The sequence below is a fragment of the Lissotriton helveticus genome, chromosome 3_1 (genome assembly GCF_964261635.1).
Source record: "Lissotriton helveticus chromosome 3_1, aLisHel1.1, whole genome shotgun sequence".
Taxonomy (NCBI): Eukaryota; Metazoa; Chordata; class Amphibia; order Caudata; family Salamandridae; genus Lissotriton; species Lissotriton helveticus.
The window spans coordinates 995,815,505-995,832,718 of record NC_136061.1 but is presented as its reverse complement, the minus strand read 5'-3'; the positions used below and the strand labels follow the sequence as shown (position 1 = coordinate 995,832,718).

The 17,214-nt window shown below is 51.2% G+C and overlaps 1 protein-coding gene across 3 annotated transcripts in view; it reads right to left on the bottom strand.

Moving 5' to 3' along the window:
- Window positions 1-17,214, bottom strand: part of CCDC141 (coiled-coil domain containing 141) — an 808,330-nt gene that overhangs the window by 527,150 nt on the left and 263,966 nt on the right. For all 3 annotated transcript variants that reach the window (XM_078681492.1, XM_078681494.1, XM_078681493.1), the window contains exon 4: window positions 1,896-2,004. In XM_078681492.1, the coding sequence (XP_078537618.1) occupies window positions 1,896-2,004 (109 nt within the window). The remainder of the gene's footprint in view (window positions 1-1,895; window positions 2,005-17,214) is intronic.

Here is a 17,214-nt window from a genome sequence, read left to right as displayed (position 1 = left end):
TTCAAGACCTTGTCAGAGTGGTTAGCACCAGTTCTGTCATCTTCACTCTCCTCACGCTCTCCCATCTTGAGCCATGTCACAATGGATAATTGTTCTAATGTTTTTGTCAAATTTCAAATATTATCACACAGATACACATCTTCGGCAGTGCTGGTTATGTTAATTTTTATGCTGCTCATCTTCCCAGGAGCAGGAATAAATTAAGTTATGTTAAAAAAATGTCATGAGCAATGCCAATAGCTCTACCTTTAATAATGCCGAGACCATTGCATTGTAAATGCTTGTTTAAAGAGGAGAAGCGTGCCCTATGAAAACGGCCGAGCTCGTTGCAGGGGGATGAACTCGTAGAATATTGTAATGATGCTGGGAAAAACTCCCTGAATACATTCCAATCCCCACATTAGATTGTAGCTGAATGATTTGACATACTCAGTTGGCATTGGTCGTACTGTAGCTTCCATACTAATAATGACAAGGCCCATAGGTACACAGTTAACACATGCCCTACACACTAAACAAATGATTTACTAGACTCCAAAATTATCGGTTCGACCATTTTAGGTTGGAAAAACGGAAAGTTATTTTTAAGGTGGCATAACGTGTGTGAGGTGCTGTCTATAGATCTCATTGTTTATTATAATTGTTTCTTTTTCTCTGTCTAGCTAGGATGAGAACCAATTCACATTGTAATGTAGTGATTTATTCTGTATGTTGCGCGACCAACACTTTGGCAACTATACAGACATGAGAATCCATGTCATGAAACAATCCATTTTTAGATCCCATTATACAAACATTTGGTCTCAATAACGAAGGCTTACACACTTTAACTGCAATCACTGATGCTAATGTTTCAAATAACTAATTAACAAAAAAAAGTATTCGACACCAATTATGGCTTGACGCAAAAGGAGTGTTCCATGATTGCCTGTATCCCTCTTTCTCAGAGTCAGAGATGATAATGTGTTTGGTTCACAAGAACAAGTCAGTCAAAGAAAATATTAGTGCAAAAGAGTCAGTGTATACAAAAAAAGGCATAGATGAAAGCATAAATATGTGAACTAATATAGAGGATGCAACCTCTATCTAAAGGTAGAAGCTACCTCATCGTTCTACCTTCTGAAGGTTTCTAAATCTATCAAACCTGGATGTTATACAATGATGAATACACTCTGCTCTGAAACATACTCATGAAATAAATAATGAGGGGAAACATTTCTGCTCAACAATGACCTTGTCCTGGCACTACATAAGAACCACTGTACCAAAGGCAGGAAAATATAAATTTCAGAAACTGGCAACCACCACATAATTTAAAAGGAAAAAATATCACTAAGAAACAGCCCCTTCTACTCATTTGTCTACTGTTACCATCACACACTGAACATCACTTCAGGAGGTCCACACCATTAACATAAAAAATAAAATTGATTTCTGCCATGAAGAAAAGGAAATTGTGAGGAAATTTACATAATGGACATAAATAGGAGATAATGGGCAATATTTTTAAGTTCAATTTTGCCAAACGATTTTGGCCAGATGAATCGATATAATGTGGTTGATGCTGATCCAGACACATATCAACTGAATCCAACAAACTTCAAAGCTGAAATGTTTTACTGTCCATTTAAGGGTGTAATGAAATAGTTAAACTAATCCAAAAACAGGGGTGAAATCATAGATAACAAATCAAGTTTAAACATATTCATCTGGATTTACAATAAAAGATTGTGTTTACATAATTTCATTATAATCAATATAAGACACATGCACACTTCAAAATGAAAATGAAAGTGCATTTTATTAAGTAGAGTTCACTGGTGTTGTACCAGTTAAAGAAATCCTATAAAAATGAGAGGATTAGTCCTTATGCAAGGAGACAGTTTAAGGCTTACCTTTCATGTGAAGATGGTTCTGCCGAAGGAGTTCTTTCAAAGAGTCTGCATTTTCAAAGTCTTGCGCAGTATGAAGGAAATCATCTGCTTGGTCAATTGTTACAGCAAACTAAATAGGAAGTAAAGACAAGCAGCTATTGTAATTAGACCCATTAGGTCAGAGTGTCTAAAATATCATATTTTGTGTTGGCAACAGTTCTCCACCTTTTTCAATAGATGTCAATATATCCAATGGTGCATGTTTGGGTCTGCAAAGGCATAAAATACTGCTTAATAAAGCAATAAATAATCTCTTAAAACCACATCCTCTTCCCATAAACGTGTATTCGTGAACAAAGAGGGTACTTATTAAAAAAATATTTTGAAAACTTTAATAGACGATTTAAAACATTTCTCATGAACATGAAACATTTTAAATACATAACATTGTCCGATCACAAAAACGCTTCCTCAAGAGAAACCGCACACTCTCAAAATCTATGCCCATGGAGCTATAGGTGTACAAATTGGGGGTCATATGTGTCAAAGATTATAGAGGCCAAACGTTACTCTGGACAATGATCTGGTCAAACTCTTCTGCTTAACTGTCTCAGCAGGGTTTATTGGAATTGTTGAACTACGATAATATTAACCAATTGCCATTAATTTCCCATATAACAGGGATTTTGCTAGATTTGTAGCTCAACGTTGCTAAGCTCTCATCTATCACCAGAAGCATCACCAAGTTCATTAAGAGCAGATGGTTGGGAAAAGAGAATTTGGAAATATTCAAAACCATATAGTGCAGTTATTTAGGGCTGCGTTTCAATGAGAATCTAGGAAAGAGGGCTATGTTATATGACATACCTCTGTGGTAGCACCTGGCACACCAAATCCCTCCGGTCTGCTACAACTAAATAGGCCACAGCTTACTCTAAAATATGATTTGCTCTGATATAGCTGTTTAGGATTGAGTCCATTTTTAGGTCTCGCCTATGCAGCGCGCATGCGCTGTATTGGCAAAATGACCTATTGTTATCGCTTCGGCTTTTCAGCCAAACACGTGCACGCGTTCCATTGCCTTCAATGGCAACGCATGCACGTCTGGCGATACACTTGCGGGAGTGCGGGCCGCCATATGGTAGCAATTATCGCTCCTGCAAGTGAATTGCGCAGTCCCCCTCCTCCCCCTTGCTGGCGTGCGCGCTTGTTTTAAGTTTATTATTTTACTGCACGCATACAGTAACCAGGTATTGAGATAGTGCACAGCATCACTCAGCATCACTCAGGGCCAACACAGCATCAGTCAGCATCACCACAGCATCACTCAGCATCACTCAGCACCACCACAGTATCACTCAAGGCCACCACAGTATCACTCAAGGCCACCACAGCATTACGCAAGGCCACCATCGCATCACTCAGCACCACCACAGCATCACTCAGCACCACCACCGCATCAGTCAGCGCCACCACCGCATCAGTCAGCGCCACCACCGCATCAGTCAGCACCACCACCGCATCAGTCAGCACCACCACCGCATCAGTCAGCGCCACCACCACATCACTCAGAACCACCACCGCATCACTCAGCACCACCACCACCACATCACTCAGCACCACCACTGCATCACTCAGCACCACCACCGCATCACTCAGCACCACCACCACATCACTCAGCACCACCACCACATCACTCAGCACCACCACTGCATCACTCAGCACCACCACCGCATCACTCAGAACCACCACCGCATCACTCAGCACCACCACCACCACATCACTCAGCACCACCACTGCATCACTCAGCACCACCACCGCATCACTCAGCACCACCACCACCGCATCACTCAGCACCACCGCAGCATCAGTCAGCACCACCACCGCATCAGTCAGCGCCACCACCGCATCAGTCAGCACCACCACCGCATCAGTCAGCACCACCACCGCATCAGTCAGCGCCACCTTCACATCACTCAGCGCCACCACCGCATCACTGAGCGCCAGCACAGCATTACTCAGGGCCAGCACAGCATCACTCAGGGCCAGCACAGCATCACTCAGGGCCAGCACAGCATCACTCAGGGCCAACAGAGCATCACTCTGGGCCAGCACAGCATCACTCTGGGCCAGCACAGCACCACCACAGCATCACTCAGCACCACCACAGCATCAATCATCACCACCACCGCATCACTCAGCACCACCACCACATCACTCAGCACCACCACCACATCACTCAGCACCACCACTGCATCACTCAGCACCACCACCGCATCACTCAGAACCACCACCGCATCACTCAGCACCACCACCACCACATCACTCAGCACCACCACTGCATCACTCAGCACCACCACCGCATCACTCAGCACCACCACCACAGCATCACTCAGCACCACCACCGCATCAGTCAGCGCCACCACCGCATCAGTCAGCGCCACCACCGCATCAGTCAGCACCACCACCGCATCAGTCAGCACCACCACCGCATCAGTCAGCGCCACCACCACATCACTCAGCGCCACCACCGCATCACTGAGCGCCAGCACAGCATTACTCAGGGCCAGCACAGCATCACTCAGGGCCAGCACAGCATCACTCAGGGCCAGCACAGCATCACTCAGGGCCAACAGAGCATCACTCTGGGCCAGCACAGCATCACTCTGGGCCAGCACAGCACCACCACAGCATCACTCAGCACCACCACAGCATCAATCATCACCACCACCGCATCACTCAGCACCACCACCACATCACTCAGCACCACCACCACATCACTCAGCACCACCACTGCATCACTCAGCACCACCACCGCATCACTCAGAACCACCACCGCATCACTCAGCACCACCACCACCACATCACTCAGCACCACCACTGCATCACTCAGCACCACCACCGCATCACTCAGCACCACCACCACATCACTCAGCACCACCACCACATCACTCAGCACCACCACTGCATCACTCAGCACCACCACCGCATCACTCAGAACCACCACCGCATCACTCAGCACCACCACCACCACATCACTCAGCACCACCACTGCATCACTCAGCACCACCACCGCATCACTCAGCACCACCACCACCGCATCACTCAGCACCACCGCAGCATCAGTCAGCACCACCACAGCATCACTCAAGGCCGCCACCGTATCACTCAAGGCCACCACAGTATCACTCAAGGCCACCACAGTATCACTCAAGGCCACCACAGCATCACTCAAGGCCACGACAACATCACTCAAGGCCACCACTGCATTACTCAGCACCACCACTGCATCACTAAGCACCACCACTGCATCACTCAGCACCACGACCGCATCACTCAGCACCACGACCACATCCCTCAGCACCACCACCGCATCACTCAGCACCACCACAGCATCACTCAGCACCACCACAGCATTAGTCAGCACTACCACAGCATCACTCAAGGCCACCACAGCATCACTCAAGGCCACCACAGCATCACTCAGCGCCACCACAACATCACTCAGCGCCACCACAGCATCACTCAGGGCCAGCACAGCATCACTCAGGGCCAGCACAGCATCACTCAGGGCCAGCACAGCATCACTCAAGCGGCACTTTTTTATTAAAACTTGTTAGCATGCTGCACAGCAGCCACACATCTATACAGCACAGCTTAAACACATTGGCAAAGTCAATAGCTCTGCCTATACACTTATAAGGCCCAAAAGGCGAGACCTATTGGCTATGCCAATGCTTTTTATTCTTTTGCTGCTTGTATAAATGATTTAGATTATGTTGGCTAAACGGTGCATAGTGCATGTGATAATTTTATACAAATAGTTATACGTCTTATTTTTGTTTTACGATCTTTGTCTGGGGCTGCCACCACAGCGGTCCCAGGAAGACTGCCAAGTCTGTTGTGCAGTCCCCCAACCCCCCAGATTCAGAGTTGAATCCAGGGTGGGCGGGCGGTGCAATGGTGGTGTCATGGCAGCAGTCTGTTAGGTTCATTCCGCCACCGTGACAACGCCTACTGCACGTTCCTGCATGGTGTGGCATGCATCATGTCACGCATGCCACACCATGCATCAACGAAGGTACAATTACAGGTGGCATAACATGTGCTCCCCCTGCACACACCTCGATGGCCAGATACACCTGGAGGTCCTCTTAGGGCCGCCTTACCTGCCTTTCAGCCACCCTTTTCAAGGCAGGCTCCCAGCCATGAAATGGGCAGTAGAAAAGCAGGTCGTAAGATGCTCTGTGGTTCCAGGCATCGGCACTGCCAGTATTTACTGCCCTTTTCCAAACCGCCACCCCGTGAAATCCTGGATCCCGGCGGGGGTGGTGGACTTGTGGCGGTCCCACCGCCACCATGGTACTATGGTGGGAGGACCCGCAGTTTTGTTGGTGGTCGAACCACGACCACGAATACGGCAGTCACAGGATCGCCATACTCAGAATAAGGCCCATAGACTGGGTGGCTCATGTATAGAAGCCACAGAGATCAAACCAGCAACATATTACTGGCTGAAAAAGCATTTAGGTGAATATTGAGAAATGTAGAGTGGCAGTGGGTGTGAGACAGCCTCACGTTTTAAGTGTTGTATCAATCAATCAATCAATCAATCATGCCATTTGTATAGCGCACTACTCACCTGGGAGGGTCTCAAGGCGCTTGGGGGGAGGGGTATGCTACTGCTCGAACAGCCAGGTCTTGAGTTGTTTCCTGAAGGCGAGATGGTCCTGGGTCAGCCGAAGGTGGATGGGGAGGGAGTTCCAAGTCTTGGCAGCCAGGTAAGAGAAGGATCTTCCTCCGGCGGTGGCTCTTCGGATGCGTGGTACGGCTGCGAGGGCGAGGCTGGTGGACCGTAGCTGGCGGGTGGGCGTGTAGAAGGTCAGGCGGTCGTTGAGGTACTTGGGGCCCAGGTCGTGGAGAGACTTGTGTGCGTGGGTGAGGAGCCGGAACGTGATCCTCTTGTCGACGGGGAGCCAGTGCAGGTTCCTCAGGTGGCTGGAGATGTGGCTGCGTCGGGGCACATCCAGGATGAGTCGGGCGTAGGCGTTCTGGATGCGCTGGAGTCTTTTCTGTAGCTTGGCTGTGGTTCCGGCGTAGAGGGCGTTTCCGTAGTCCAGTCGGCTGGTGACGAGTGCCTGGGTGACAGTCTTCCTGGTCTCGGTCGGGATCCAGTGGAAGATCTTGCGAAGCATACGCAGGGTGTTGAAGCACGATGAGGAGACGGCGTTGACTTGTCTGGTCATCGAGAGGGAGGGGTCCAGGATGAAGCCCAGGTTGCGTGCGTGGTCGGTTGGCTTGGGTGCGGTGCCCAGGGCTGGGGGCCACCAGGAGTCGTCCCAGGCGGAGGGTGAAGATCCCAGGATGAGGACTTCCGTCTTGTCCGAGTTCAGTTTCAGGCGGCTGTCCTTCATCCACTCGGCGACGTCTTTCATCCCTTCTTGTAGGCAGGTTCTGGCGGTGTCGGGGTCTCTGGTGAGGGAGAGGATCAGCTGGGTGTCGTCGGCGTAAGAGATGATGTTGAGGTTGTGCTGGCGTGCGATGGCTGCGAGAGGTTTCATGTAGATGTTGAAGAGGGTGGGGCTGAGTGAAGATCCTTGCGGGACGCCGCAGATGACTTCGGTGGCCTCGGAGCGAAACAGGGGGAGGCGGACTCTTTGTGTTCTTCCGGCGAGGAACGAGATGATCCACTCCAGTGCCTTCTCTTGGATACCGATGTTGCTGAGGCGCTGGACTAGGGTGCGGTGGCAAACCGTGTCGAACGCAGCGGAGAGGTCCAGGAGGATGAGGGCCACTGTTTCCCCCTTGTCAAGCAGGGTCCGGATGTCGTCGGTGGCTGCGATGAGGGCGGTCTCGGTGCTGTGGTTGGCTCTGAAGCGGGACTGCGAGGGGTCGAGGGATCAGTTCGTCTCGAGGAAGGCGGTCAGCTGTCTGTTGACGATCTTCTCGATGACTTTAGCAGGAAAAGGGAGGAGCGAGATGGGGCGGAGGTTTTTGAGATCGGTGGGGTCTGCTGTAGGTTTCTTCAGGAGGGCGCTGATCTCGGCGTGCTTCCAGCTCTCCGGGAAGGTGGCGGTGTTGAAGGAGGCGTTGATGATGTTCCGGAGTTGGGGTGCGATGGTGGAGTCGGCCTTGGTAAAGACGTGGTGTGGGCAGGGGTCGGTCGGTGATCCGGAGTGGATGGTGTTCATCGTGCGGGCTGTGTCTTCGGTGGTCACCGTGGTACAGGTGCGAAGGGTGGCGGTGGGGGGCGTTGGTTCGACGGTTGGGTGCGTGGGTGGGGCGCCGAAGCTGTTGTGGATGTCGGCGATCTTGCGGTGGAAGAACGAGTCGCAGAGGTCTTTTGACGGAGTGATGTCGTTAGAGCCGGTGCTGGGGTTGGAGAACTCCTTGACGTTAGTGAAGAGCTCTTTGCTGTCGTGGGCGTTGTTTTCCAGTCGTTCCTTCAGGAATTTCTTCTTGGTGGTGCGGATGAGCTGGTGGTGCTTGCGGGTAGCGTGTTTGAGGGCGGTCATGTTGTCGGTGGTCCGGTCGAGGAGCCAGGCTTTCTCGAGGGTGCGGCAGGTCTTCTTGGAGTCCTTGAGGTCGTCGGTGAACCAGGATGCCTTCTTGCTTCTGGGTCTGCTGGGAGGGTTCTTTAGTGGCGCGAGGTTGTCGGGGCAGGCGGTCAGCCACTGTGTGAAGTTGCGGGCTGCTACGTTGGGGTCCGTTGTGTTGGCGGGTGGGCTCTGGCTGAGGGAGGTGGTGAGCTGGTCTGCGGTGATCTTGCTCCAATTCCTGTGAGGTACCTGTTGCGGGTGGTGGTGGGTCGTGGATCTTTTGAAGCTGAAGTGGACGCAGCTGTGGTCGGTCCAGTGGAGTCCGGTGGCGTGGCTGAAGGTGATGTACTTGCTGGAAGAGAAGACGGGATCAAGCGTGTGGCCGGCGTAGTGGGTGGGGGTGTTGACCAGTTGCTTGAGTCCGAGGTTGGCGAGGTTTTCCAGCAGGGCGGTGGTGTTGCGGTCCTTGTTGTTCTCCAGGTGGAAGTTGAGGTCCCCGAGGAGGATGTAGTCAGTGGAGGGGAGGGCGTGCGGGCTGATGAAGTCTGTGATGTCTTCGCTGAATTGTGTGCGTGGTCCCGGGGGTCTGTAGACGAGGGTGCCTCTGAGGGTCATCTTAGGGTCGGTGTGAATCTGGAAGTGGAGATGTTCGGCGTCGGTCGTGATGCGGATGGTGTTCCTGTGGACGATGGCGATGCCACCTCCGGTCTGGTTGATGCGGTCCCTCCTGATGATCTTGTACCCGTCCGGGATGGCGATGGCGATGTCGGGTGCAGAGGAGGCGTTCATCCAGGTTTCCGTGAGGAAGGCAACGTCCGGTGATGTAGCGTCGAGGAGGTTCCAGAGTTCCACGGCGTGTCTGTGGACGGAGCGGGTGTTGATCAGGATGCACTTGGGGTGGTTGCTGCTGGTGTTTGTCTTGGCGGGTGCGGGGCAGGTTCGGAGGCAGGTGAACTTGCAGGTGCAGCAGGTGAAGGGTCCGTGGGTGCGTCTCGGGGTGGCTCGGCAGCAGGCGTGGGTCCAGCCGGCATTGAGTGCGTTGAGAGTGGCGGCGTCATAGGTCAGTCGGGTCGTCTTGCCTCGGCGGGGAGGGCCAGGGGTCCTGGCGCTGGGCGTGGTCCAGGCGCGGACGGGCGCAGATGGGCTTACCTTTGGCGCACCTTCGGCCCTCAATCGGTGCTCCCGCTGCGCGCGTCTGCTGCGCGGTCGCTCTGGGGGCGTCATAAGTAAGGAGCCGGGAGGGAGGAGCAGCTGGGTGGCGGGAGCGGGGCGGCGAATGGAATCACAGGGGGGCGGGGCCGCAGGGAGGCAGCGGCAGGAAATTCCAAGAAGCAGCGGGCAGCAGGAAATTCCCAGGAGCAGCGGGAAATTCCCAGGAGCAGCGGGCAGCGAGCAAATGAATCTGCAGGCAGGAGGCGGCAAAGGCAGGCAGGAGCGGCAGCAGTGAGTGGGGCGACCAAGCCCTGTGGAGGGCTGAGTGGTCGTACAGTAGAGATAAAGATTTCCAACCAAAGGATTTATATTTCCCCTTTAAATCTTTTGACTATATCTTTCAATAGGATTGGCTAACTATTTAAGCTCAATTCAGTATGGCTTTGCAGAAAACATATTTACAATGGATTTAAAGATGTTGTTTGACAAACTATGCTGACCCCTGCTACAACAGCTGCATTGGATTATTTTTATTGTAAATGGTACACAGTTACGTATATATTCAGAAAGAATCTTTACATTAATTAACACATTTCTTTGGTAGGAGAATTAAATGTTAGTCACCATATCTGGCACCCTTATAAATTGTTAACTAGTAAGCCAAAACATCTTCCCCACAGAATCATTGTAAACATCAATTGATCAAGTAGACACCTAGGTCCTGAAATGAGCAGTGAGAACAAATACTACACCACTTAATTATTAACCAATGGTGCTTGCACCCACACACACAAATCCCAACCACTCAGTATTAACAGAAATTCTTGATGTTGACTCAGGCCATTAAGTCAGTCATTTTTCATTATTTAACTGAAGGTTATTACATTTCTTAAAATGGGCAAATCCTCCACCATGTAAGCCTTACCATGTCATTCCGACATTTTAGGATTGCTGTACAATTAAATCTATCTACTCAATGATTTTGAATTCACTCAAATTATTTAAAAACAGAACTGCAAAGAGCCTGGGATACTTTTGCTAACTACTATACTAACTTTGAAATCAGAACGGATACAGCAACTGTGCTAGATTCCTTACATTTTACAGTGAACATGTTATGCATATTATATATTCAGATATACAGCAGAGTAATACTTGCTTAATATCGTCCAGTACACAAGTATAGAGAAGTCTGACTAATGTAGCATATTCTTTGCTCCACAATGAGAGCTGAAATTAGCTGCAGGTTCGCTCAGGCCAACCCAAAATTGATTTTTACCGACACTTATCCTGGGAGTTTGGCCATATTCCATAAGTGACAGAACAAGGCATTGGCAAGATGGAGACCACAGTGGATAAACTATTTTAAGCATGGAAATCCTGAGGTCTACTGATAACAGGCACCCAGCACCCCATGGAAAATGTTGCCGGAGTAGCCCCAGGTTGTATCAGCACTGGAGGTGTCAACGAGGTTCCTGGATCCCGTCAAGAGAGGCACGGCTGAGAAGGAATGGTACTCCCACATCAAGGCCGGGCGTGGGGTCAGGGGCACCAGTCCTGCCCTGCACCAGGTGCAGCAAATGAGCCCTTTATCTCCCGGATACCCTGGACCCCGAAGGGTGAGGAAATCTGCACCACAAGCATGCTTAGAAGTGGCAGTTCCTCACCTATAGAGGAGACCTTGGGCTGGGCATGGCCACGGGAGAAGCACCAGGCTGAACTATTGAACGTGGGGGTTGGGGCTATGCTGGACAGGCCAGACCTGGGCAAAGGACATTGTAGCCTTTGACCCACCTGTTCATTGGAGGTGGCTACTAATACAATTCCTGGAATTGGGCTTCCAATAGCACTTGATCCCTGCGTGCCAAACAGACTTGCTACTCTTGATGGTCCCCCTACTCATCTTGCAGAATTCCACCGCCTGGACATAGAGTTGAAACTCCAGGGCCACCCTCAATCAGTAGGACTCCTGTAGATACCAGGACCACACCATGTAAATGACACGGGCTGGCTCGCCCCCTCTGCCCACCAGACATAGAACAATGACAGGACTATTGGGTGTGTGGAGGAGCGGCATTTCAGAAGAGGTGCTGGGGATAACACAGGACAGGGATTGTGATATCAACCCGGGGTGGATTATATTGGAAGGATGGCATGGGAAGAGGGCCCCACCACGTGGCATGTAACCAGCTGTGTATCAGAGCCAGCCCGGGGCCTGAAACTTAAAGTGGCCAAACTGCTCCCTACTTCCTTCAAGGAGATACTATAGATGTTGACAACATAGTCGACCAAGAGCTGCCCCATGAGCCAGCTGGAATCAACCTTGGAGAAACATAAAGGACAATTTGCAAAGATACTGCAAGCAATACAAGACACTAAAACTGCGCTCGAAATCAAAATAGATGTAGTCACCATAGAGGTCAAGCTGCTCAGAGCCTACCACAAGAAATTAACAGAACAGTTGGATGACACGTAATCGTCAATAACCTCGATGAGCCCCATAGCTAAGCTAGGATGGTATAGGGGGACATGACACAACTTGTTCAATCTCCAGAGTAAAGTTGGTAAGGGTTGCAATCAACAGGAGCTAAAATCTCGACAGGTGGAGCGCCACATGGAAAGAGATGGGAGCGAAAGTATGCAAACAAGAGACGAGGCCTGAAATCCCAAAGTCGCTCTACTGATGAACAGGCAGGCATAGCAAGAGCACAACCGGTAGCGGATGTAATAGAACACAGCAAAAAGCCCTTCAAAGTCCTGGGGTGAGTTTATGGATTGGACTCTGAAATGGGAACCAGTGGATTCAGTGCCTCTGGTGGGGCACAACAAAATGGTCCAAACCTGATACCCAGGCTGGCAGATGACATATGCTGACAGCCCAGACCCTGCATCCACCCTTTGATGACTATGTGTTAGACACTGATAGGGCAGATAAAGGGAATGTTGAACAGGGCCTGCTTGGGAAGCAGGTGTGTCATCAGGGATCTGTCCGCTACTATTGATCCGCATCCCGGAGGACCCAACCGGAGCCCGGGCGACCTGCTCCTGAAGGATGGGTCTTCTCCTCCTCCCCCGGGGATCATCGTCTCATCCTACCTCAGCAAGGGGGCAATTTTTACCGGGTTCATTTGATCCCTGGTGCCATTTTGCTGCTCCTGGCACGGATGCCTGCTGCCGTCGCTCCGCATTCCCGGAAGACCCAACCGGAGCCCAGGTGGTCAGCACCTGAATGGTGGGTCTTTCTCCTCCAACCATAGAGGACCGACGTCTAACCCATTCTCAAAAAGGGGGCAATACTCTCCGGCACCATTTGCTCTCCTTTTTGCTAATAAATAAATAAACCACCGCTGCCTGGCATCCTGCTTCACATCTCTGGGACTCATGCATATCTGTCCCTCGAAAAAAATCAGCAACGAAAATGCTGCGACACTGCTACCCTGCCTACCTACTGCCTTCCGGACCTAAACCACGGTTGCCGGACATCCCGCTTTGCTTCTCCGGGAGGGTGGATGGACTCACGAGTCTCTTTCCATCAACAAAAGCAGCAACAAAAATGCTGCAACGCAGCTGCCCTGTACCAAGGAGCTTGATCCCCCTATTTCTTCTCTGAGTTTGCGTGCCCTCCTGACCCCGCAGCTGCATTCCTATTCTGGGTTTGCTGCATGATGGATGCCCGCGCTGACTCTCCCTGACGATGACGACCAGTCAATATTTTCGTCGACCACCAGCCTTCCTCCTGCCAGATCTGGTGGCTGCCTTCCTCATCCAGCCCTTCTCCTGTGGTTTGTTTCTTTTTTGACTTTATTATTAGATTTCTGCTCTCCCGCAACCCCACCATTTTGTTTTAACATGATTGAGGTCCATGGATTCTCCAGCTTGCGGCTACAACAGAATCTCATGATGGATTCATGACTCTGGTCTCCGCCCATGCTGCCAGTTTGACCTTTGCCTTAGTTTGACCCCCTCCTATGACTACCCCACCCCTCACTTCTTGTTTAGATCACAGTAAGGCACCCTTGTGTCTCGGTTCGGACCCATGCCTTTTCCTTTTCGACCCAATGCAATGATGGTAACTGGTACTAGATGTTAAATGTTAAATGTTAAATGTTAAATGTTAAAATGCGTTTATATAGCGCCCGGCTACTCTAAAAGAGTGTTCCGGCGCTTTCCACAACAGCTACAGTGTACAACATAACATGAAAAACAGATCCCAGATGCAGGAAAAAGAAAATCCACCTAAACAGAAAGATTAAAAAGCCAAGTTTTCAGGTTCCTTCTAAATTGAAGCAAGTTGGGAGTGCTGCGAAGTACCAGTGGAAGCGAGTTCCACAGCTGGGAGGCCTTGAGGCTAAAAGAACGCCCCCCCGTACGAGCCTTCCTCACCCGTGGGACCACAACAGTAAAAAGGGATTCAGAGCGTAAAGAGCGGGTAGGACGATAAAAAACCAATCTCTTCTGCAGATATCCCGCACCTGTGCCAAACAGAGCTTTGTGCACCAGCGTCAGGGCTTTAAACATAATCCGTTTACGGATCGGCAACCAATGCAACGTCTGCAGCAGCCCAGAAGCCCGTGTTCGTCTATGCAGACCAAAGATCGCACGGGCTGCAGAGTTCTGTGCCACCTGCAGGCGCTGGACCAAATAGTCCGGTAAGCCTAGAAAGAGAGCATTGGCATAATCGAGCCTAGAACCGATTAGCGCCTGCACTGTAATCCGTCTGTGCTCCGCAGATAGTAAAGGGAGAAACTTGCGGAGCATTTTCAGAATACCGAAACAGGTGCCAGACAGGCCGAAAACATGCGCTCTCAGAGAGAGCTTGTTATCAAGCCTAACACCGAGGTTCTTGGCAACCGTGGAGGACTGCACCGGAGGGCACATAGCAACCGGCCACCATTGCCGCCATTCGGGATCGATGGCACAGCCGAAGAATAAAACCTCCGACTTGCTGGAATTGGCCTTCAGGCTATTACGCTGGAACCAGCCGAAGACCATATCCAGACAATCCCGAATTCTCTCCCCATCAAATGGCTGATCTTTGCCACATGTGAAGAGGAGTTGCGTGTCGTCGGCGTAGGACACGATCTGGGCTCCGTAAGCCTCCACCGCCGCCGCCAGGGGGGACATAAAGATGTTAAACAATGTCGGGCTCAACACAGACCCCTGTGGAACCCCGACTCCCAATGGCGGCATCTCGGCGGAGCTCTGGGACACCCAGACCGTCTGGCGGCGGCCCTCCAGAAAAGATGTAAACCATCTGAACACCGTCCCCCTTAGACCGATGTCATGAAGCCTGGCGAGAAGTGCCTCATGGGGGACGGTATCGAAGGCCGCCGACAGGTCCAACATGACTAACATGGCCTTGCCACCCACATCCAAGGTCTCCCTGATGATCTCCGAGACCTCCACCAAAGCTGTTTCCGTACTGAAATTCGGACGGAAACCGGATTGGGATGGATGGAGCAGATTGTTAGATTCAAGAAAGCTCGACAAGACGCCATGGACATGTTTCTCCGTGATCTTAGCCAGCGCCGGGAGAAGTGAAATTGGCCTGTAATTGGCCAACACCTCGGCATCAAGACCAGGCTTCTTCAGGAGGGGGATCACCATCGCCCTTTTCCAGGTGCGTGGAACAATCCCCTCCCGCAAGGAGGCATTGAGGATCGGGTTGACCAAAGGATCCACCACTGCCGCCATGCCCGCCAGAAATTTGGCAGGGCAGGGGTCCAGTGGTGAGCCAGATTTAAGGCTGGCCAACAGTGTCCGAGACATGTCACTGGAGACAGGTGGAAAGTCAGCCAGTACTGCCATGGACACGGGCGATGTTCCAAGTCCTGCCCCAGGGCCACAGCCATCCTCCATTGGGCTCTCCGAGAAGGAGGCCTGAATTGCCTTAATCTTGTTGGTGAAGAAGGTGGCAAGATCACACGCCCACGCCTCAGGTGACACAGGCGGGGGTGAATAAGAGGTCGGAGACGTGAATTCCTTCACTATCGTGAAGATCTCCTTACAGGAGTTCGCCGACACCTCAATCCTCCTGGCAAGGTAGTCCCGCTTGGCGTCAAGAATAGCCCGGTGATAGGCCTTCACCACAGACCTATAGGCGAGCTTAGCCTCCCCATCATATTGAAGGCGCCAAGCCCGCTCAGCAACCTTGCACTGGCTGCGAGCCACACGCAGCGCCTCGGTGAACCATGGCGCAGATTGTCGTATCGCGGTGGACCTGGGGGTTACCTTTGGGGCGAGAGTATCCAGCCTCTCAGTCAACCAACGCTGAAGGGCCTCAGTGTCTCTTTCCGGGTCGCCCGAGAGAGAACACGGATGTTCCGTGAGCGCCTGCTCCAACATAGCCGGCGTCACTCTGTGTAGCGCTCTCGAGGCAGCTCTGGGCACCGCGGGGGCACAGATGCCAGATCGCCCGTTCTCCAACACGGAAAACCCAATCAGCCAGTGATCCGACCAGAGCACCGGCCGTGCAGCGATGTCAACAATAGGGACAGAAGAGAACACCTGATCGAGGGTATGCCCTTTCTCGTGAGTAGGCCCTAGCACAAACGGTGCTAGTCCAAGCGGAGATGTAATATCTAGGAGTTTAATCCCATCCGGATCGTCCAAAACATCAAGATGGAAATTAAAATCGCCTGCAAGCAGACAATGCTGCGCAGACAGAGCCAACTCCGAGATGGCTATCTGTAGGTCGTCCCAAAAAGAGCCCACCGGGCCAGGGGGCCTATAAACCAACAATCCCTTAAGCGCTTGACCAGGAGACAGTCTAAGCATAAAGCTCAGGGATTCAGAGCCCTCGATGGAGTTCACGGGAAGAATTGAGCAGGAAATATCTTTCCTCACCACCACAGCGACTCCTCCCCCCCTACCCTTAGCTCTGTCTTGGCGAAAGATATTATAGGATGAAGGGACCGCCGTGAAAATATCTGGGTTCGACGCCTCTCCCAACCAAGTTTCGGTCAGGAGCAGGCATAACGGGTTCTCCCTGACAAGAAGATCGTGAATGTGCAGGGCATGCCTTGCTAACGATCTAGTGTTAAGCAACAAGCAGCGATGTTTCGCATGGGCCTCGGGTGTCCTAATAACACTGCACTGTGCCCCCTAGATGTTGCTCTATCACTAAACCCTTACCGGTTTATAGACTCGCATACACTGACTTTTGATGTCTCGTGAAGTACTTTCCTCCACGGCAGGTCTGCCAGACCGGATCTGCTTTCTAATCCCCTTTACTTTTCCCCCACCTCCCTCCATGTTCCATAGAACTTGTTCTCTATTGTTATTTAATGTACTAGTAACTGATGTCATTTTGATATCACAGTTTTTCTCTATACTTTGTTTATGCTCCCGTAACTTATGTAACCCTGTAACCCACTGTACGCCTTCCTCATGTTAAGTGCTCTGATACCCCCTGGGTCTAGCCAGCGCTATATAAACCTTCTCAAATATACTCACCTCGGTGCCCGAGCAACGTTGGGAGATGCCCTGGAGAGCTGTCCTATGCAGCCATAGAGGAGTTTGGCTCTGGTTCACCCCTCGGCCGTCACCTATCCAGCCGGACATCGGACATTGTTTTCCTTGACTCCCCGTTGTATTTCCCAACTGCACTCCTTACTAAGCCTGGGCGTAGTGGGGCTCCGCGGAGCTAC